The sequence below is a fragment of the Dipodomys merriami genome, unplaced genomic scaffold (assembly GCF_024711535.1).
Source record: "Dipodomys merriami isolate MVZ:Mamm:240054 unplaced genomic scaffold, mDipMer1.0.p SCAF_28, whole genome shotgun sequence".
Classification (NCBI taxonomy): domain Eukaryota; kingdom Metazoa; phylum Chordata; class Mammalia; order Rodentia; family Heteromyidae; genus Dipodomys; species Dipodomys merriami.
Window position 1 is genome coordinate 3496765 of NW_027204270.1, and position 22687 is coordinate 3519451.

General features: G+C 59.9%; 1 protein-coding gene across 7 annotated transcripts in view; it reads left to right on the forward strand.

The window, feature by feature from the left end:
- The window catches only part of Kcnab2 (potassium voltage-gated channel subfamily A regulatory beta subunit 2), a 79608-nt gene extending 59308 nt beyond the window's left edge, over nucleotides 1–20300 (forward strand). For 4 of the 7 annotated variants that reach the window (XM_070037205.1, XM_070037203.1, XM_070037204.1 and 1 more), the window contains 12 exons: nucleotides 5212–5291; nucleotides 7728–7772; nucleotides 9582–9626; nucleotides 10958–11001; nucleotides 11647–11733; nucleotides 12511–12555; nucleotides 15523–15608; nucleotides 16648–16768; nucleotides 16836–16930; nucleotides 17350–17470; nucleotides 18001–18089; nucleotides 18215–20300. In XM_070037205.1, coding sequence (XP_069893306.1) covers nucleotides 5212–5291; nucleotides 7728–7772; nucleotides 9582–9626; nucleotides 10958–11001; nucleotides 11647–11733; nucleotides 12511–12555; nucleotides 15523–15608; nucleotides 16648–16768; nucleotides 16836–16930; nucleotides 17350–17470; nucleotides 18001–18089; nucleotides 18215–18304 — 948 coding nt within the window. In that variant the 3' untranslated portion in view covers nucleotides 18305–20300. The remainder of the gene's footprint in view (nucleotides 1–5211; nucleotides 5292–7727; nucleotides 7773–9581; nucleotides 9627–10957; nucleotides 11002–11646; nucleotides 11734–12510; nucleotides 12556–15522; nucleotides 15609–16647; nucleotides 16769–16835; nucleotides 16931–17349; nucleotides 17471–18000; nucleotides 18090–18214) is intronic. The other 3 variants (XM_070037206.1, XM_070037208.1, XM_070037202.1) reach the window with 1 other exon arrangement.
- The last annotated feature ends 2387 nt before the right edge of the window (nucleotides 20301–22687 follow it).

The window sequence follows — 22687 nt, forward strand, 5'->3', positions numbered from 1 at the left end:
CGGTTCCCCCAAAGAGTCTGAGTGGGTTGGTGTCCTTCCACGCTCCGAACCACACCGGCCCCTCAGTACCGCTGTGGGTACATAGCTGAGCACATCTGCTGGGCCTTAGGTCCACACCATTGGGGTACAAGGAAGACATTAAGGGAGAGCCCGTCAGACTCTGCCAGCGTTGTGGGATCTCTCAGAAGGAGAGAGGGGAGGGATGAATTTTCAGACAGGTTACGCTCTAGACAGTGGGGGATGGGGGACGAGGGGGGGGATTGGATATCCGGAAAGAGGAGTAGCGCTGTTCCGAGAGCTCGGGGCACCTGTGCCAGACGCACAGTCACCTGTGCCCTGTGTTCTGTTGGCAGAGCTGCTCTTTAAACATTAATAAGTGAATTGATTTGAGACCTTGTGAGCTGTAGTTGCTCATCTCTGGTTTTGCTTTTTATGTCAGTAGCTGGTCTTAGAACGATTGACTACCTCCCCGCTCCCCACCCGCCACGTTCTGAGGTTGCTGGACGTGGGCTATTTTAGGATGAAGTCAAGAATGTCTAACGCAGGCCAAAGGCTTCATCTGAGCCACCAGACTGCTTCTTTCCACTTAGAGGAGACATCAGAGCCAGGAGGCCTGTGTGGTTTGCTCTAAATAAGTAGCGCCTAACTGGGCCTCCGTTCACTTTTTTTTAAGTGTGAGTGTGCTGGTACTGGGGCCTGGACTCCAGCCCTGGGCACTGTCCCTTAGCTTTGCACTCAAGGCTGGTGCTCTACCAGTTGAGCCACAGCTCTACTTCTAGTCTTTTGCTGGTTAATTGGAGATAAGAGGTTCTTAGACTTTCCTGCTTGGGTTGGCGCTGAACTGTGATCCTCAGATCTTAGCCTCCTGGGTCACTAGGATTACAGGCGAGGGCCCCAGCACCCAGCCCATTTCACTTTCAGTGTGGATGGAAGAGTCCATAAAGGGGTGTCGCTCCCAGACAGCGCTGCTGTGACATCCTGTGACAGACGCGAGCCATCCTGTAGGTGACGTCTGGCATTCCCTGGCGTGACAAATTGGTCACACCAGAGAACATTGACGAATGACCCCTTGGTAGCTCGGGGTGGCCCGCCACCAAGTCTCCCCCAGGGATAAAGATATTGGAGGTCATCTATAGATAACGCCGAGTTGGGTGGACAGAGGACATAATGCATGACAGTGTCCAGGATCTGGAAGATTGAAGCAGGCAAAAAATGACTGAGCGGAGGAGCAGGAGGAATTCTTGTATTAAATCCTACAGTTATTGTCAAAAGAAATCAATATGTCGAGTGTGAGTGTCCCTGGCTGCTGCCCAGAAGCAGAGGCCGGGTCTTGGCTTTCCAGGTGAGCTGCCCGATGGAGCTGGCAAGGCTCTGGGACGCCTCTGCACTGCCTTTTTACTGTTATTTCTTAATCAAATCCATGAACTATGAAATTGATCCTTTCAAGGGTCCAGTTCCGTAGCACTGGTTCCTTCCTATTCCTTTACAACCTTCACCACTGTTTCTGGCATTTTTTTTTATCACCCCATGGCCCCTGCTAACCTAATCTACTTCCTGACTCTCCAGGCTGTTCTTGCAAATAAAATTTTATTGGCATACAGCCACGCCCATTCCATCACACTTGCGTGACTTTCACTGTAAAGGCAGAGCCGAGAACTGGAGCATTTGGATCATTTACTGCCTGGTGCATTGCAGGAAAGGATCAAGCACTCCCTGCCCTCCCCACCCCCGTATCCCTACACACATATCCCCCAAACCTCAGCCATGTTTTGTGGCACACCAGGACAAATTGCCTTGTCCCTCCCGGTGAGGTAGAGGGAAGTGGATGGTGTTAGTAACTCTAAGAGTCCGTGGCCAGCCACTAGTGGAACTGCCCTGGGCAGAGTCAGGCCTCCAGGCTGTGACCTCACACCGCTGCTCACCTCCCTGTCACGCACAGGCTTTGAGGCTAAGTTGGGACAGGAATGCAGCAAGAGCCACACCTGGGAAATTTGTGCAGCATCTCACTTAATGCCCTATCAGCATTATTCAGGCCCATAGAGATGCAGCCATACCTGAGCCTCACGCCTCTGAGGGACCCAAACCAGGGCGGGGTGGTCGCTTGTCCCGCCATGGGGCTGGGCTGACTGGAGGTGGCTGCTTGTCCCCCGGGGGGACTGGGCTGACTGGAGGTGGCCTCTGTTGTCACCTGAGGTTGCTTCTGACTCCAGTTCTGTATCTCTGACACTGGAAAGAATCAGAGTCCCATAGTAGAGATTCAGTTAAACAAATGAGGACAGGGACCTGTAGAGCAAGTGAAAACAGCATCTACTGCGGTCTGTAGCTTAGCGCTGCAGTTCAGTGGGGGAAACGCACGGAAGACCCCCAAATCACGGCAGTGCAGTTTCACGGCCCTGAAACCTCCCGTGGCCAGTCACCCCGTGCGCCATTCCTGCGTTACAGGGGTCACAGTTAAACCTGTCTTTGTGAGGGAAGCTAAGACTGGCTCCCCATCTTCAGCAGGTCCTGCGGGGTCTGCCACCCTCGGGGTCGGCCAGGCTTTCCCCTCTGCGAGAGAACCAGGCGTGTTCAGGGTGACCGTTCTCTGGGGCACACATTGTGGAACTCAGGGAGAGGGGACCTCCCAGGGGTGGGCATAAGCGGGGCCAGCAGCACCCAGGACAGGGAGGAGGTGGCAGGAATGGCCAGTCGGGGGTCACCAGCTCCCCAGCTAGAGGACGCTGCCTTATTCAGCTCATGTTCAGTGAGCAGCACCGAATGACAGGTGCCTGCCTTCGGCGGCCATCTGTCACAGAAGACAAGCGCGGGAACGCCGGAAATGCATGCTCTCTGATGGATGAGTGCTGTGGGGAATATATCAGTGTCGTGTGGTACTGTAACAAATGACTGTCCACTGGGTGACTTCAAAAACAAAGGGGGTGCTGGTAGCTCACGCCTGTAATCCTAGCTACTCAGGAGGCTGAGATCTGAGGATCATGGTTCAAAGCCAGGCAGGAAAGCCATGAGACTCTTCAGTTAGCCAACAAAAAGCCAGGAGTGGAGGTGTGGCTCAATTGGTAGCATGCCAGCCCTGGGCAGAAAAGACCAAATAAGAGCTTGAGGTACTGAGTTTAATCTCCATTACACACACACACACACACACACACACACACACACACACACACACACACACACACACACACACACACACACACACACCCATGTGAGCTCATTGTTGCTGAGCTGAGCCCGGCTCGGGCAGCACAGGGCTGTGCTCTCCTCTGGGGGCCCTGTTGGACGGTCATTCCGGGCCCCGCTGGCTTCTGCCAGCTGCTGGCCGCCTCAGCCGCTCCCATCTCCGCAGCATGGTTCTCTAGCTCCTCCTCCCGACTGTGAGCTGCCTCCTCACACCGGGACATTTGTGGTGCCAGGTAGAGAAGAACTTTTCACCTAATTCCCTTTGCAAAGTCCCTCTGCATGAACCCTCAAGGGGTCCAGGGACACCATACTTTTGGGGCGCCCTGAAACAGTGGCCCACAGAAGAGGGGGGCAGAGCCAGGAGGGCGGATGAGACTCCCGGGTGGTATGGGACAGAGGGGAAGGCAGAGGCCGAGAGCGGGCCTGAGGCCAGGCCAGCAAAGGCAAAGCCAGGGCGGGATGCTGGGATGGGGGCGGGAGGTCAGGTCCCTGACGGAAGGCCTTGGCTTTGATTATCTGGAATAGAAGCCTCTGGAGGGCTCCAGCAGAGGCCAGTGGGCCTGCCTCTGGTCTTGGTAGGCTCGCTGGCTGCTGCCCAGGGATTTGAGACTTCTCCCCTCTCCGTTTTGTGCACCCGTGTCCTGGGACCCGCCCAAAATGCAGCAGATCCTGAAGTAGCAGGGCTGGGGCTGGGCCTGGCTCTGGGTACAGCTCAGCCAGGCTAGCACGATGCATTCCATGTAGAACAGCGCCTGGCGGAGCCAGCGCAAGGCAACCCAGAGGGGAATGGCAGTAGCGATGATGCATTTGCCTTGTTGATACTCTGGAGCCACGCAGCGAGGAACAGCACAGAGCCCTGCTGGTGAATCCAGAGACCCCACACCCTGAGCTCCTGCCTCCAACCTCAGCCGCCCAGCAGCTTGGCTTGGGGCTGCACAATCTCTGAACTGTTTGCGTTTCCCTAGGGACAAAGTCCCTGGGATCCTGGCATCTGTTGAAAACCTAAGGGATCTGGGGACGCTGCACCTCCCTCCCCTGAGCAGCATGGGGGATTGGATGCACCCCGCCCATGCTGGGCCTCCTGTGGGGTCCCCCATGACTCCCCCTCTGTTCCTCATGTCTGCCTGGCTCCTGGGCTTCTGAGCTCTGTAGAGAGAGGTTTCTAGAATCTTCAACTGGCTCTTGGTCCTGCAGTGGCTGGGAGCAGAGCATGTCACAAGAATTACTCAGCCAACCCTGGGGTTCCTGGGGGGGAGGCCTGGCGTCCTGGGCTGGGCCTGGGCACATGGGACCCTCACGGATGGACAGCCGCGATATCCTGAGGGACACATGGCCAGGCCGGAGGGGGGAAGGAGACTCCTGCTGTGCAGGTACACCAGGCTCCCCAGTTCCTGGTTCTCTGTTGGAGTTTGCTGGTGGAGCTCAGGCTCAGCCCAAGGGGCAAGACCTGGTGGACAGCTAGGGTGGACCGGTAGCCGTGAGCCTTCTGGGTCGCTGTCTGAAGAAGGTAACAATGCAGTCTTCATATCGCCACAGAGAAGTCAGTGCAATTTAACTAGACACAACAGAGCTTAAAACACATTCACCGGCCCAGCGCCGGTGACTCACGCCTGTAATCCTCTGCTCAGGAGGCTGAGGTCTGAGGTTCAAAACCAGCCTGAGTAGGAAAGTCCATACGACTCATCTCCAATAAACTACCTAAAAAGCTGGAAGTGTCGCTGTGGCTCAAGTGGTAGAGTGCAAGCCTTGAGCAAAAGAAGCTCAGGGACAGCGCCCAGGCCCTGAGTTCAAGGCCCCCATTCCCCCAAAAAAAAAGATTGGTAGTCCCTGATCTCAAGGAATTCGTAAATGGTGTCTTCATCCCTTTTGCCTTCTTTGCTCTCCTGAAAGGATGGTTCTGAGAGTTTGCCTTCGTGGCCCACAGGTCAGGAGGAGAGAGGGAGAGGCGCCATCCAGGCCTGGGTGCAGGGCCTGGGCACCGGATGGGCTGGCAGACAGTGTGGAACACGAGTCACTCCTGTTTTCTCCTTTCAGATGGCAGAGCAGCTCATGACCCTGGCCTACGACAATGGCATCAACCTGTTTGACACAGCCGAAGTCTATGCAGCTGGCAAGTGCGTGTTTCCCTCTCCCCCCTCCCCACGCATACTCACAGATACACGTGCGCGCGCGCGCACACACACACACACACAGGAAAGGAGGTACAGCGTGCCTGGGAAGAGCCTGAACTCTGGTATCTGGAATTCTTGCTCCCCAGAGTATCCCAACCTTGCCTTCCACTCTGCCTCCTTGCTTAAACTGTAAATGGCCTTAGGAGGCATTTTTATGAGCCGAGAATTGCTCCCCGAGCGCCCTAGCACCGAAGTGACCACAGGCCTTCTGGTGCGAAAGATAGGGCGCCGGGCTAGAACCATGGTTAAGCTGTTGTCTGGCATGTGGTGACCTGCAGTAAGCGCTGCCCATGCGCACGCGCACATGCTCACACACGCACCTGACATTTCCATGTCTTAATGATGCAATTAGAACTGCAGGGAATGTGGCTTAATTTTAGCGCTGGAGCAAGGCCTGGGCTCCAGAGCTGAAGGGAGCACCTCCCATCTTGGCAGTGAGCTTTTCCTACTCAATGATGTCCAGACTCAGCTCTCTCCAGCCAGGCCGCTTGGCTTCGATTTTAAAGACTGGCTGGAATCAAATCATCCACTCTCCTGCTTCATATTTCCAAATCTCAGCTTTTGTCTGTGGACTCATTTGTGGGCTCTCTCTCCGTCCTCTTTCTGCCCCGCCCCCCTCCAGCCCGTGGCTGGGCTGGCTGCAGCTCAGGATCGCTGGGGACCCTGGCCGTGGGGCCTGCCACCTGTCTCATGAAGCTTGGGCTGTGACCTGCGGCCTGCAGCGGGTCTCAGAGCACCCAGCTGAGCCCCTGCCCAAGTCCCAGCCATGGAGTAGGGGGCTGACAGTAGGGAACCGCCCCTGCCCCCCCTGTCCCCCTAAACCTTCTCCAATCCCCATCAGCAGCCTTTCCCATCTCTTCAGTGCCACAGTCCCCTCCTACCCTTTCCAAACTAGCAGCAGTTTCCAATCAAGAGGAAACGCTTTCCAGACAGATTCACTGAGCTGAAGAGTCTGAGGTCAAAGCAGCCCAGATGCCGGCCCAGAGGCCCCTCCCTCCCTGGCCTCTTCGCTAGCCCAGCTCCTGTCTGGGCTCTGCCCACGAGTGCACCTAGCAAGCAGCTTCAGATGACCCAGCCCTGTGCACACAGGTCCCGCACCCCTCCACTGCTCAGCAGCCTGCATGACCCTCCCCACGCCCCCTGCCCTCCCCTGGACGCATAGGACTGGCATGCAGAGCAAGCACGCTGGGTCCTGGGCCAGGGCCTCTGAGGAGCCCGTGGCTAGGAGACAAAGCCTGAGAGAGCAATGTCTACTCAGAGTGCCCTTGGGGTAGGCAGTTGGCCAGCACCAGCCCTTTTGCTGACCGAGCTGGCCAGGTACACATCATGCTTCTCGCGCTGACACTCATTTGGGCATTTTCCAGAGGACTGCAGGATTTCTGGTGCCCCTGGTGACTTGTGAGCCTTCCACATTCGCAGTCTGCAGCCAGAATAACCAGCAACAGGCTTGGGCCAGACTGATGTCTTCAGTCACTGCAGCCCCACCCCACCTCCCTCCTCTCCAGACCCGTGGTCAGGGAGCTCAGAACGAGAGGAAGAGGCCAGGGCTGGGTGAATTTCCCGTGCATCCTGACCATAACTTAGGCGCATTCAGAATGCATGCTAAACAGCTTGCAAATTAGAGCCCATTATTTCTGAGCGGATGACTCAAGCGCTTTTATAATTGGAATGTAGCACGGGGATGGCTCATTCCCGTCTGTTGTTTTTGCTCAGAAACATTTTGCTACACACAGAAAGTTCTTAAAAGTTAATCCAGCACTGCGGTGCCAAGCGAGGCTGGAACAGCCTGCTCGTGACCCTAGCTGGCCCGAGCTTTGACGCAAAACCCAGAGTGGCATCAAAGCAGAACAAAGAGCGGGCGGCCTGGCATCTCTCTGTTGTTCCAAATCGAGAAACAAGAAGGACACGCGCCAGCGCGCATGCCCGTGTGCATACGTGCAGACACGCATGCCGTGCTCCTGGAAATGCCACCTTTGGTGCGGTGTTGGTTGTCGGAACACAGAGGATGCCTTTTATAAACAGGTGCATGTGGAGATCTCGCCTGTGAAGCATTGCCAGGCATTTCTCCCAGTGAATTTCCAGCAGGCCAAGAAGCGGGCAGATGCGTGGCCGTGGGCCTTTCCTTTCTCCGCAGAGCTGTGGCTGCTGCTCCAGGAACCTGCAGAGGCCCACAGGCTCCTCAGGGGAAGAGCAGAACTTCCCCCCTACCAGCCTGGGGCAGCCCCAGGCCACGCCCCCTCTAGAACAAGCTGCCAGGCCGGGGCCACACTGCCAGCACCAGTGGCATTTATTTTACAGAGGGTTGTCACTGTGGGGCTGGGCTTGATTTCTTTCAGCCGTGCCATGATGCAATCCCCATGTCTTGCTCTTGCTTTGCAGGGCTGAAGTGGTATTAGGAAACATCATTAAGAAGAAGGGATGGAGGTAATTACTCGGTTCTCTCTGCAGTCTGTCCCCAGAGCATACACACAGGGAAGGCAGGGTGGGAGGTGGCACAGGGCAGCAGATGCATTCTGGGATTCCTGGCTGGGGTGAGCAGGCTGCCTGGAGCTAGCCTGGGCTTGGATGGCGCTGGGTTGGGAAGAATGAGGGCTTGGAGGTTGCTCTTTGCTGGTTGGTTACAAATGGAACATCCAGGGGTCACCTTGTCAGGCCCTGGCCAAGGCCTGGAAGTCCTTGCTGAAAGGGGAGACTTTAGCTGAGTACCAATGACTCACACCTGTAATCCAAGCTATGGAGGAAACTGAGATCTGAAGATCAAGGTTCAAAACCAGCCTGGGGAAGGAAAGTCCTTGTGACGTTTATCTTCAGTAAACCACCCAAAAACCAGACGTGGAGCTATGGCTCAAGTGGCAGAGCACCAGCCTCGAACAAAAAAAGCTAAGGGACAGTGCCTAGGCCCTGAGTTTAAGCCCCAGTACCAGTGCAATCAATCGAGAGACTGTTCCAGAATGAAAGTAGCTTCTTCAAGGGGATCCCGTGCCCACACCACAGGGGGCTTCCCTTCAAGGAGCTAGGGCTAAGGGTCTTCAAGTCCCCTGGCGGGTGTAAAGTCCAGCTCTCCGCATGGTAGAGGCGGCTCTGCGTGGAGACCGGAGCACCGGCCGCACTGCGCCTGCTCTTCACCCCGCTCCTCGGGGAAGCAGAGGCCTGGCGCTCACGTGCAGTCTCTAGCCAAAGGGCTCCCGCAGTGGCCAGGGCCAGCAGCAAGCGCCCACTGTGGAAGGCCACGTACAAAGGCCTCTTGTGTAGAGCACTTAGGATCAGAGGAACCTGGGTGCCAAAGAGAAGAGCCGGAGGAGGGGCCCATGGGCCCCACCTGTGAGTGGAGCATTTTCAGACCCACTGCGCAGGCTGTCTGGACTCGGTCCTTACCTTCCCAGGCTGGCTGGACAGTGCTGGTCCCCTAAGAACTAGGAGTACTTCAGCCTAGCGCCCCGGCCCCCATCCCTCAGGGCCGCCTCCAGGAAGGTGATGGAGGCTGTCGGGCCTGAGGTCCCTTCTCAGCAGAGGCCCCTGCTCCCATGGATGGCGGAGCCCCGCTCCGTGCTTGCTCTCCTCCCTGCCTCCCCCCCCCCCCCACCGCCACTTGCCACTCTGAATCTCACTCGGTTTGCAGGCAGTCCCCACCCCACCCCGCATGGGCTCTGGACACCCTTTCTCTCATGCACCCCGTCAGGTTGTTTGTTCTCAGCCCTCAAGGATCCCCAATGAGGTCCTTTGCTTGCAAATTCAAGCTGCACAGATTAGCCAATCCAGCAGCCTGCTGGGTCAGCGTCCCTCTGGCCTGGGGTGGGCGCTGGGCAGCTGCTGATGCTTCTGGCCCCAGGTCGCGCTGGGTGCGTGCGGCGGGAGCAGCCGCCTGCCTCGGCGGTCCCCAGGGAGACCGAGGTAACAGTCACACACAGGACTGTTACATTCTTCCACTGGAAGGGACCTTGGCTCTTGCTCTCCTGGGGTCCTGACCAAAGCCACAGCCCAGTGTCCCCAGCACAGAGGGGGAAAAAGATTCAGGCTCTGCTGTCCAGCCCTGTGCTGGCCTGCAGTTGGGGCTGGCTGGCTGCATGGTGAGGGAGTACCAGGACTCGAGACATGGCGTGTGCTGCAGAAATCCACCCCCCCCCCGCCATCCACACCCCGGCTCCCAGCTCGGGGAGGAGCTGTGTGCTGTGAGCTGAGGGAGTACCCAGGGACCGGGTCCAATAATGCCTTCTTTTTTTTTCTATCCCACAGACGGTCCAGCCTCGTCATCACCACCAAGATCTTCTGGGGTGGAAAGTAGGTGCTGTCGCCACCGGTGGTTGGTGGGTTCTCTGATCGGAGGACGTTGTGGGAGGGTGGGCTGTCAGACCCCAGGCTGCAGCTGGCTTGTCTCATTTCAAGCCTCGATTTTTATTTTTCCTCCCATGTTTCCCCCTGATTACAAGGGTGACATCCTAAAGATTCTGGAAAACAGGAAGTTACTGAGCTATCCAAACTACCTCCACATGCCTGGGACGTCACCCCATCTAGTATCGGGCTCTTTGTTGCCGCTGAAGCTGCGCAGGCTCTGTCACATAAAGTTATTACACATATGGCTGGGCGTGGCACCTCAGATTTGTAATCCTAGCTACTTGGGAGGAAGAGATCAAGAGGGTCCCAAAAATTGACAAGACCCCCCTACACCCATCTCAACCAATAAACATCTGGGCTTAGTAATTGATGTGTGCAGGAAGTATAAATAGGAGGATCACAGTCTATCCCAGCCAGGGCAAAAAGGATTGGGTTGTGGCCCACATAGTAGAATGCCTGCCTAGAAAGTACAAGTCCTTGAGTTCAAACCCAGGGCCTTTCTGCCCAGTCATCTATCAGAACCCTGCATGGATAATAACCGTGTAGCTGGGTGCAGATAGTTCATGCCTATAATACTAGCTACTCAGGAGTCAGAGATCTAGATCAGAGTTTGAGAACACTCACTAGACTTCATCCCTAAAATAACCTGTAAAAAACAAGACTGGAGGTATGATGGTAGGATGCCTACCAAGCAGCCCCCCCCAGAATTGAGAAGAGGTAAACACACACACACACACACACACACACACACACACACACGCGCGCGCGCGCGTATTTTCAACTTTTTTTTTTTTTAATTCAAGTGAGATGGAAGGGTGAAAGCGGGAGATGGCACCCCTGGGGGTGGGTCAATGTCCAGCCCTCTACTTGGCCCCGTGGGAATTCAGCCCAGAGCCTGTGGTGGTACCCCACAGGGGAACTGGGCTGCACCTCATATTTGCTGATTTACCTTTTTGGCCTAACACAGCATCATAAACCTCTTCCCAGCCCGCACCAGTGTAGCTACTTAGGAGGCTGAGATCAGAGGATCATGGTTGGAAACCAGCCCAGGCAGCAAAGTCCCCATGAGACTCATCTCCAATTATCTATGGGGGGGGGGGGACTGGAAATGGTGCTGTCACTCAAAGTAGTAGAGCCAGGAGCAAAAAGAGCTCAGGGACAGCACCCAGGCCCTGAGTTTAAGCCCTAGGACCAACACAATAAGTAAATAACAAAAATACAATCCCTAAAGACTCCCTAAAACCCCTTGCATCCTCACATGCTGGGCTGTTTTTCAGAGCGGAAACGGAGCGGGGCTTGTCCCGGAAGCACATAATAGAAGGTGAGGAGGGACTCTGGGGTGGGCCCCCAAAAACAGTGCCCCACCCCACGCCCAGCAGAGGCCCTGACTCCGAGACACCCGGAGCTCTGATTAGATCCTTCCCTTAGACCCCAGCCAGGCGGCGAGCGGCTGGACACGGCCTGGGTTTCAAATGGGGCTGCCGGATGTGAGCTTAGCCTGTGTTCTTACTGCCTTGGCAGCTTTCCTAGTTGAGTTTATTAAGGTAGTATTCACTCTATGAAACAATGCGGGGGGGGGGGGGTCTCGATCCCAGGCCCTCCCACCCCACTGAGCCCACGTGTCTACCTTGGGTTCTGAGCAGATAGGAGGACTGGCTGGTGAGCTCCGCAGCCAGGGCCTCTGCATGGGCCTGACAGCTGCCGTCCCTCCTTGCATCATAACCTGTTCCAACACCAGCCACGGGCTAAGGAGCCAGGCTTGTCCTGTCCCAGGGCATTGGACCTGTGGCTCCTCTCTCCCTTTGGGACATACCTCATTCCTATGGTGGCTTCTCACCAAAGGAATCCATCCGTCCACTGTGTCAAAGCTCCAGATGCAGGGGTGGGGGGCTCGGTCCCTTGAGCTGGGCACAGGGAGGGTCCACAACTGTCCAGATGTGCTAACAGCAGTAACCCCCCCCGGCAGGTCTGAAGGCTTCTCTGGAGCGCCTGCAGCTGGAGTATGTAGACGTGGTGTTTGCCAACCGCCCAGACCCCAACACCCCCATGGAAGGTAGGTGCTCCCCGACCGCCAGCCTCTCGGGCCCGATGGGTTCCCGAAGAACAGAGCCAGGCTGATCAGAGGTCTAACCTGAGGCCCTAGCAGCCGGCAGCAGGGGGCACGCAGGGCAGAGGCCGGTCACGGGGGCGGGGGGGGGGGGAGGGTCCAGCTCCCTGGCGGCCCCAGGCTGAGTTGCAGCTCTCTCTCATGGGCATCCACACCTGACCCACACCTGGCTGTGTCCAGAGCTGGGTGGTGCCTCCTCCTCTCTGGGCTGTGGAGGTTTTACAGCCAGATGGTGGTATGGAAGACTCCAGGCAACTGTCGCCTTGTCCGCAACCTGGTTCCACCGGGAGGGTTTAGGAATCTTTTGCTCTGAGGGATAAATGGTTACCTAGAGGAGGAAAAACAAATACGTTCAGCGCGTTGCAAAGCAGTTTGGGTTTCTTTGGCGTTTATTTATTCTCTCCACTCCTGGCTCGCGGCCCCTCCCATCTCCCCCACCGCCCGCCACCAGCATCTTCTCATTTATGCTTTGCTGCTTCAGGGACTTGGAGAGTTAAGTTGTGTTCAAGTTATTTGTTGTCATTAGTTTATATGTGTGTATGCGTGTGTGTATATATGCATATATATATGCACACATGTGTGTATATATATTTTTCTTTTACGTTTTAAGAGAATGTGTGCTCTTCACCAAGTGATTTGTGCATCCCCTGCCCCGTATCATACCACGCCTCTGTGTTCCCACAGCTATAAACTCTGGTCTCTAAATCTTTCTTTTATCACCAGGGGACCCATTTAGTTCTTCCAAGGCCAGGACATTCGTCATAGAAGGTACACAGTACCCTTAGCCCACCATTGACTTCTGATCCGAGCTGCATTTTATGAGACAGTGTTCTTATTTATACGACTCTCTGGCCCCAGATGACAGACCTCTCCATAAAATGCATACGAGGGGAGGGGGAGCGCCCCATGAGGACATCTTGCAAGTGAAGGGAAAGCAAAACGGCTCTGGAGCGGCCTGGCCACCCATCCACGCTGTCATCCATCTGTCCCCTGCGCACATGCCCGCCACCGCCGCATGCCCCGCGGTGCCTGCGCTAAGCTGAGCTGCCCTGGCCCGCTGTCTTTTGGGGGGCAAGGGGAGGACGGAGAGGCTCCTCTTGGTCTGAGGATGCTGCCATCCTCACCTGGGAACCCGATCTTGGATGGTTCCGTGGGAAGGGTCAGGGAGACCAAGTTTCTATAAGAAGACTTCAGAACACGTAGCCCCCGCCCCCCCAAGTCTTGTCTCCTCCATAGCTCACCTTTGACAAGCTTCTGTTTCTGCCAGCTACCCCACCCCACCCCACTCAAAACACGCTGACTCCTTGTGAGCTCTGTGGCTGTGTGGCTGGGTCCCCCTCACACCTGCCACCAGGTTTCTGCGTCAAAATAGAGTCACGTTCCTTGTTGGAGATGACCTAAGCAGATGGGATTGATTCTAGACCTGGGACACGGCCGCTGGCCAGGCCCGGCCTCTGCCCTTCCCGCAGGGGAGGCCCGGACCCGCCCCAGGACCGGCCTGGGTCTCCTGGGAACGGCGCAGCGTTCCGCACCACCGGTGCTCCCGCCTGCCGCCTGGCGCTGCCACCTGAGCCGCCCATGTATTATTTGCGATGCACTCACGGTGCCCCGGATTTGGTCAGGCGCTGGAAAGATTTGCCTCTGTCCAGCCGGCATTAAAGACTGAGGTGAGGGACGGTCGTCCCTATCTCTGGGGCCGCTGAGCTCACGCATGGGCAAATGCATAGCACCTCCTCCTCCAGGCCTTCCCATGTGTGTCAACCCCACACCGCCTCTTCCCAGATCCCCCCGCTCCCCCCCAGAGCTGGGCCCAGAGCCCAGTTACTCCAGACAGACTCAGCCCTCGGCCTTGTCTTCCTGGCACAGGTGGGCTCCTCCCCACCCTTACATGAAAGGGGCATCGCGGGGCATCATGTGGTCTCAGCGGTTGGGGTCTTCATGACCAGAGAGCTATGGGGGAGGAGGTCGGGGGAGGAGGACGGGGAGGGGCTGGCAGTAGGGACCCTCTGCCTTCATTCTGTCTGGCACGTGGACTAAAAAAAAAACAAAAAGCAAACAACAACAAAAGAAAGAGGTTACAGCTGCGTGGTCAGGTGGGCCGGACAGGAGCGTCTCTAAAAACCAACCAAGGGCAGCCTTGCGGGAGACCGGCTGCACTGGGGGGCAGGGGCGAGGGGTACGAGGCCCCTGTAGATCTGTCACCCTTCCCCACCAGACACATCCTCCCCCCAGCTGACGTGCTGGCGTAGAAAGGGACCCAAGAGGGTCCCTGAGAGGCCGACTCCCTGCCCGCCACGGTGCTCCTCACCAGGCTGGGACGGAGGACCCACGAGCCACGTCCTGGGTGGAAGAAGAGGGCAGGCCCTGCAGGGGTGGAGGCCAGAGTGCGGGTTTCCAGGGGCTCTGGGGCCCTGCGGGAGCAGCCCACCGGCCCTGGTGGTCTGAGCAGCAAGCAGCCTTTGGGGTGCCATAAAACAGGCAGGACAGGAGGCAGCACGGCCGCCCTGCGTGGGGGGGGTCGGCGGGGGGCTTGCTTCCTGCCGCCTCCACGCCCCAGCCATCTCCGGGCACCGCAGCCTCCCGTCTGGAGCGGGCCGCTGCAGAGGAGAGCGCTCTGCGAGGCGGAGGTCTCCGCTTGGCGTTTGGAAACGCTGTTCCTCCTCCCCACGGAACGTGGGACCTGGGAGACTCCGCAGAGCAGCCCCGGCTCCCCCCGCCCAGCTGAGGGGTGCTGGCAGTTTGAAAATGGAAGGCCAGGTTCTATTGTACAAACCACAACGTCCCCAGGAGGCAGAAGCCGCCACGGGGGGACCCGTAGGCCCAGCGGGCTTCATTGGCTCACAGAACTTTTTGAATCTAGAAAGGAGCTGTCACCTGTCAGAGATGGGCACCCCCCACACTTACCTAAACAAGGGGGATGCGGCGCCCCCCCCACTTACCTGAACCAAAGAGGACACGGCATCCCCCGCCCCCAAAACAAGGGGGACGCGGCATCCAGCCGCACTCCTTAGGCCTTGGGGAGGCTCGGCTCCACAGAGTTCTAGTTATTTCCAGAGCTCCTGGAGCCTCACACTGTCTGTACCCAGCCTCAGCCCTTCACAGAGGGAAGAGCAGGCCCGCAGGGCCCTGGGCCCCGCCCGCCCTGGAGGGACACTGGCCTGGGCCGGCAGGGGCCCCACGAGGCTTCCTGTCTTCTTCTGGCACTGGGAGAGCTGCCCCCAGCCCTGCCCTCTGGGGCCACTTAGGGCCTGACAGGTGCCATGGTCTGGCCCTGCGGAGGCCTCCCGATTCCAGTGGGATGGTGGAGAAGCTGCACAGCGGGGGGGGGGGGGGGGAACCGTGTTTCCTTTTGACTGCCACCATCATGTGTTCACAGCCCGTCTGGAATGAACAGGGTCCCCAGTTTGTCCCCCGGGTAGACGCCCTCCCCCACCCCTGTCCTAGAGCCTAGATCTCACCTTCCTCCCTCCAGGGAGACGCCCGGCCACCGAGTTCCCGTCAGGCTGGGAAGCAGCCGGGCGGCTGTGTTGGGGACCCGCTTCTTGGAGTAGGAGTTCCTTCCCTTCCTCCCTGCTGCCATCCCCAGCCCACCAGCTCGAGCCAGGAAGCACACTGCTTGCAAGACAACTCCGCAGCCTCTCCCTCCTCCCAGCACCCTGCCTGCATTCGCAGAATGTCCCCGGGTCGGGCCTGACCCCCGGCCCGCCCCACCCACACCTCCCTTCTCTCACACAGAGACTGTGCGGGCCATGACGCACGTCATCAACCAGGGCATGGCCATGTACTGGGGCACGTCCCGCTGGAGCTCCATGGAGATCATGGTACGGTGACCCCGCATGGGCTGCGCGCGCGTGGGGGGGGGACCTGGGGCCGGGAGCGGGACCGCACCGTGGGGGGCAGTCACGCTCACAGGCCTTGCAGACACAGATCTCTGGTGAATCGTGGCCCTGGACAGGGGCTTTGCCTCTCTGAGCCTGTTTCCCCACCTCGCATGGCCTGCCCTGAGGCTTCTCTGAGAAAACACCTGTGATGCCCTCCACCAGGCTCCTGCAGCCAGTGCACTGTGGGTGGGGATGGAGTCCCCACTCCCTGGGAACTGGCTCCCCTTTAACCCCCACGGCCGGGTGAGGCAGAGGCCAGGGAGCATGCTCAGGGTCACACAGCTCTGGCCATGCGACTCTCAGCCTCACTAATGATCATTTCCTCCGTGGAGATGCTCCAGGCTGAGGACCACGGGGTCCTCAGGAAGGGTCAGGGCGCGCCCGGTTCTGAGCTCTGCAGGGGAGAGGCCCAGAGGAAAAGAAGTCACCTCCGGGTGTGCAGCGGGAGGAGGGAGGCATTGTGCTGCGTCTCCCTCAACCTCCCATCCAGAAATGAAACGGTCTTCGGAAGCCCCTGGAAAAGTGGGCCTTGGGCGCTGGTGTAAGGCAGCGGGAGTTTGGCATTTCCTGATCTGCCCGCAGCCAGCACTGGGCTCTGCAGGGCATCAGTACCACGACCCCCCACACACACACACACACACTTCCCAGATGCTAAGTCTCAGTCTCAGATCAGAGGGGGTCAGGGCCCGGCCTGGGCTCACCCCAGGGCGGGAGCAGAAGGAAGCTACAAGCTAAGGCCCTGAGCTCCCAGCATGGGAGGAGACCGCTGTAGCTGGGTCCAGGGCCCCAGAGCAGGGGCCATGCCCGACACAGCGCCGGTGCCAGCCCCAGAGCCAGCCCGGCTCCCTGCTCTTCCAGCTCCCGAGAGCTCTGACTCCCAGGGCGGGGAGCGGGGCTTCCCAGGAATGCCTCTGCGTCCTCTCCCAGGGCTCCTGGGCCCCAGACTGACGTGAGCCCATCCGGACCTCTGTGCCTACAGGAGGCATACTCGGTGGCCCGGCAGTTCAACCTGATCCCGCCCATCTGTGAGCAGGCCGAGTACCACATGTTCCAACGCGAGAAGGTGGAGGTGCAGCTGCCGGAGCTCTTCCACAAGATAGGTGGGTGTCCCTCTGCACCGGCGCCCACGCGCCCCAGGCCCCGCCTCACCTGGCTTCTCTCCTCCAGGTGTGGGCGCCATGACCTGGTCCCCTCTGGCTTGTGGCATCGTCTCCGGGAAGTATGACAGTGGCATCCCACCCTACTCCAGAGCCTCCCTGAAGGTGAGCACTTGGCACAGGGGAGGGAGCACTGGTGGGGGGGGGCGGGGAGCACTGACATAGGGGAGGGAGCACTCTGGGAAGATGGCCTTGGTTCCCTGGACCTCGACTGTCCCATCCACCACCCACCCAGGTACAAGAACATGGATGGAGTTCTCCCAACCTTACCCACCCCTCATAACGGCCGATCCACTGGGGTCAACCATTCATACACACACACACACACAAACACACACACACACACACACACACGTGGATGCACTCTGGCCTGCGCCCGCCTGAGTCTGGTCCTCAGCCAGGACGAGGCCACCAGCGGGGGCGGTGGATGCGGCTGCCTGGGCGGAGGCTCTGCGGGGAGATGCCGGGCCATCTGCACGTGGAGATGCAGGTGACCCCCACACTGGGTCTGTGTCCTCTCCCAGGGCTACCAGTGGCTGAAGGACAAAATCCTAAGTGAAGAGGGACGGCGCCAGCAAGCCAAGTTGAAGGAGCTGCAGGCGATCGCCGAGCGCCTGGGCTGCACCCTCCCCCAGCTGGCCATAGGTACTGCGCTCGGGGCCCAGAGGCGGGCTGGCGACCCTGGGGAGATGGCGGGGTCTCTGAAAACAAGGGGCCTGGAGCTGCACTGCCCAGGGGGGCGGGCCCAGACAGCACCCCTCGCCAGCCACAGGCAGCCAGGATCTGAGGGGTGGGACGGCACCCATGTTCCTGGGGAGGGAACAGAGAGCCAGGGCCCCTCCCTGCGCCGGTCAGCAGCCACGGGGCTACCCCGCCCCTCCTCTAGCCAACCCCTGGGCAAAGCCTTACCCAATATTTCTGGGCACCACACACACACACACACACACACACACAGGAGGCTGAGCACCTAATGCACACACACACACACACACACACACACACACACACACACACACACACACACAGGAGGCTGAGCACCTAATGCACACACACACACACACACACACACACACACACACACACACACACACACACAGGAGGCTGAGCACCTAATGCCCAGACGGGGGCAAGGCACAGCGGAAGGCAGCCCCCTCACCCTCGGCTCTGGCCCACAGCCTGGTGCCTGCGGAACGAAGGCGTCAGCTCCGTGCTTCTGGGTGCTTCCAACGCGGAGCAGCTCATGGAGAACATCGGGGCCATACAGGTGAGCACGGGGATCTGGAGTCTCGGCCCCAGCACAGCCTGCTCAGCCCTGCCAGACCCAGGGCTCGGGGTCGAGGCCACGGCCAGATCTGTGGACACAGTGCTAAGTCATTCTTGTCCTTCCAGGTCCTTCCGAAACTGTCGTCTTCCATTGTTCACGAGATCGATAGCATTCTGGGTAACAAACCCTACAGCAAAAAGGACTACAGATCCTAAGCTCCCCCTGCCACCTGCTCGGACAGTTTCCGGTCCCCCCTCGTCTCTGTCCGCTCGCTTACGCTGTCTCGAAGCCAAGTGCAGTGTGGTTTGCATCCAAGGGAAGACACCACGCCCGGCGTCACCAGGAGATGACCTCTACGTTGCCGCCAGACGCTGCCCGCCGCTTCGCTGGACAATGTCACATGGTGCCGGGGAGATGGCATGGGTTAGGAAGGACATTCGCTCGGCCACGTCCAAGCCTGGCACCTCTGCGCATCCCCCAGAGACGCCGCGCTCCTCCACCCGGGGCCCTCCAGGGAGGCTCCCCAAGTGGAGGCCAGCTGAGGCCTGGTTGTGTCCTCGGGGCGGGCGGGACTGGCCTCCTCCCGGGCCTCCTCCGCCAGGGGCCTGGTGGTTAGGACAGGGTTCCCTCTCGATGGGCACCAGGGTGCTTCATGTGGGGTTCAGCTTCAGATCCCTCCCACCCCCCTTCCCCACCCAGCCCTGCCCCCTGGGGCAGAGGACGGGGCCACCCCTGCCCTTGCTGGCAGGGGCAGGGCCGGGGGTCAGTTCTCTTGTTTGGGAGCCACAAAAAAAGGTCGAGGCAGGGTCCAATTTCCAGCGTCATTCCACCCGAATTCCACGAGCAAGTGGTGTGGCAGAGCAGGTGCGTGGAGCACTTGGGAGGGGGTCCGTGGGGGAGGGGTCCGTGGGGGGTCCATGGAGGAGGGGGTTCCTTGCCCCAGAAGGCCCTGGGCATTCCGTCCAGCACTGCCGCACCCCGTGCTGGGCTGTGGCTGGGCCATGGGGTGACCGCTCAGTCCACAGGAGGCAGCGGCTGGGCCACTTGTACAAGGCAGCGTTGAAGAGCGGGCAGGGCAGCGGCTCGGAGCTCCCTCCTGGGGTGGAGGCTCCACGTGCCGGGCGCCCGCAGGTTGGGGCGGGAGGAGGCTGCCTGGAGTCCTCCGCTGTTTGTGGGGCAGAGCCCTCTCAATCCTGTCCTGCCACACCGACGCCAGCCTCACGCTCAGGGCAAGCAGGGCCCAGCCCCTGCGCACCTCCTCCCGCCCAGGCCCAGCAGCGCTGCTGGGCCCTGCAGAGGGCTTCTCCCCAGCTGGGCGGACGGGCAGGGAGAGGGGAGGGCCCGGCCTCGGCACGCCCTCTCCCGCCGTCTTCCAGCTGACCCCTGCCATAGCCCGGGCCTCAGCAGGCGCCGCCCCGTGGATGTGGGGAGGGGCCCTGCCCCGCACACACACGGGCTAGAAATGTCTGCTGCCAGGCAGGACCATGCAGGGCTGGTAGAACCAAAGAGCAAGACCTTGCCCGGCCTTGCTGCCAGAGAGTGGCCAGCTCTGCACGCTGCTGCCCCCCGCCTGGTCCGCTGCTGGAAGGTGGACAGACCGGAGCACGCACCAGGCGCTGGGGTGTCACCAGACGGGGGGCCGGGGCAGCAGACAAGCTTAGCTCGTCCCGACCCAGGCAGCAGCCAGGCATTGAAGCACTTACAAGGTTGGGCTCTGCTTCTGGGGGCCGGTCCCCCACGAGGGAGGAGCTGGGCGGGCCATTGGATGAAGAGCAAGTGCAGAAGCCTAGAAAGAGGGAGCTGGCCCCTCCCACTCAGGGGTGCAGCCACAGGCTTAGGGCCAGCTGCCATCTCCCCGGACCCCAGGTCTGACTTCCATGAGCTCCCACAACAGGCCCTAGGCACCCTCCCTCCGCCCCCGTGAAGCTCAGAGGCCAGCAGGAGTGGCAGGAGGCGGGGGGGGGGGGGGGGGAAGGGGGGGAACCGGGCTCACCCAGGGCCAGGTCAGATCCCAGGTGCCGGCGGCCGCAGCCCTGCTCGCACGCGCGGCCCTGTACATAACGCGCTTCCACCCCCCTTTTTTAAACGACTGCCCTCCGCTCACAGCACCCCACCAGGCAGAGACCACCGTACCCCTCGAGCTTCCGGAGACCCAGACTGAGGCCCAGCCACGTATTTATGGAATGACAATAAAACCCTGCCCGCCCGTCAGCCTCTGTGCCTTCTGTTCCCTCCCCGTCAGGGCTGGGCAGCCACTGGGGAAGGGGTCAGAAGCCCCGCCACTCCCTCCCAAGGTGCTTTACCCCAGAGCCCCGGCAGGTGGCGCCACCTCGGCAAAGCACACAGCTCCTCTGTCCACACCTCTAGGGACCGGGGTGGGCCTGGGGGCTTGCTGTGCCCCCTGGGGATACGTGGCCTCCGTTCCCACTGTGGCAGGGGGCGGGGCCGGGTGTTTGGGGTTCCCCTCCTTCCTGGTAAACCCTGAGCTTCAGGAAACATCACTTCCAAGGCTGTGGGAGACACCCCTCTCCTGTGTGACACCAAGAACCCGCGTGACCCCAGGAACCACGCCGACGCCATCCCTTCCCACGGGGTTTATTAAAACACAGAAACCAAAACATACACACAGAGTACAAAGGAAGGGTTCGCCGTGTCGGCCAGTTCCCATCAGCTCCCCAGACCAACACTGGGGACAAGAGGTGACCGCAGAGGAGCCCAGGTCCAAAGCACGGCCCTGCCCACCCCAGGGGGCCCTGGCGGGATGCCCTGCCCCCACCAGCCTGGGGCTACGCCAGGGCGAGGAGCCAGACCCCCGCGCTGGGCCTGGGCGGGCCGAGCGCCTCCCTCCACTGTCCAGCTCAGACGCAGGGCAGACAGAGTGGCTTCCCCCCTCTCCCCCTCCTCCTCCTCCTTCCTCTCCTCCTCCTCCTCCTCCTTCTCCTCTCCTCCTCCTCCCTCTCCTCCTCCTCCTCCTCCTCTCTGCCGCCACCACCACCCCTGTGCTGGAAGGAGGGCGCAGCTGGGGCTCCGGTCTAGAGTTCAGGACACACAAATACACCCAACAAGGCCCTTTTCTGGGTTATCGCACCTAAAAAAATACTTTTGTTTAAAAAAAAATCTGAAAATTAAGGGAGGGAAATCCATAAACACGACGTCGCCAATGACTTTGGGCTGATGCACCACCACCTGTAAACTTCTGGGAATAGAAAGGGGCAGCGCCGTCCACCGGCCGTGGTCTGCACGCGCCAGCTCGTGGACACCGGCTGGCCACAGCCGGACCAGCAAGGGTGCACGGAGCATCGGCCTCAGAGCCCCCCCCCAAGTCCCATCCCTGCCCCCCACGCCTGGCCACGCACGGCTACCAAACCTGCCCACCCTCAGGACTCGGGAGCCTGCCCTCCACGCACACCCACAGGCCCGGCACCCCAGACCTGGAAGTGAGGCCCAACAGCAAGCTCTTGTGGGCCTGGACCGGGTGGGAGAGCACCCAGAGGCCTCTGGGAAGGAAGTCCCAGCACCCAGGATGTCCCAGGCCTAGGAGGCAGGAGACCACGGCGTGTGGAGGGCGGCCCAGCCTCGGGAGGGCTGCAGACAGACAGGCTTCCTGCGGGTGAGGTCCAGAGGGTCGTCCTGACCCCAGGGCTGTCACCTGAGTGCCTTCCTAGATCCTCAGCCCCAAGGGGGGTGCCACAGAAATCCATCACACCAAGCAAAGCAAAGCAGCTGGCATGGTGAGGATGCAGCTGCTACTCCAACCCGGCTTGCTGCCCAAGGCCCCAGACCCCTGCCAACACCACCACAGCAGCCTGAAGACGCCAAAGACTCAGATGCGGCCCCGCCCACCCGCCTCTGGCCAAAGGCAACTAAGGGACCAGCATGGAAATATTCTGAAGGCCCTTTCTCCTGTCCCAAGCTGGTGGACCAGAGTCTCCCGCACCTCCCCCCACCCATAGCAGTAGCCCTCCCTCCAGAGCCCCTTGGGTGCCCCGCCTTCCTGGGACTGGCTGGCCCCAGGGAACCGGGGATGGGAGGCTTCGCGGAGGCACGCGGGGAAGGGGCCTAGCCCAGCCTTGGAGCAGAGCCCTGCCTTGTCTGGCACGTGCGCCCCCCAGTGGACGGGGAGGCGGGCCATCCCGCAGGCCTCCGCCAGGGCAGCTCCCCCAGGGGGCAGGGCCCGTGTGCGCCGAGCATCCTGGAGACGGCGTGCAGCTCTCAACCTCCCCGCCTGCAGTGCCGTGCCCAATGCCTTGGAGATTGGGTGGACTGGCATGTAGGAGTGCCAGTGGGAGGAGCCTCGGGGGTCCAGCCCCCAGGGGTTCAGAGAAAGAGCCACAAGACAGATGCACACACCTGGGGTTTAGCAAGGGCCAGGCAACGGCCTGAGTGTCTGTGACACAAGCTATGGAGATCTCCCCTCAGCCTCCCAGAGCCTCTGTGTCCCTCGAACCTCTCCCAGGGAACAGAGTTGGAGGCCCAGTGTCTTGCCTGCAGGCCCTGCCAGCTGCTCCTCCCGGCTAGAGTTTCTATACCCTGGCCTGCTCCCAGCTCAGGGCCTGGTGGCCGTCTCCAGGCTGGCACAAAGCTAGCAGAAGGATTAG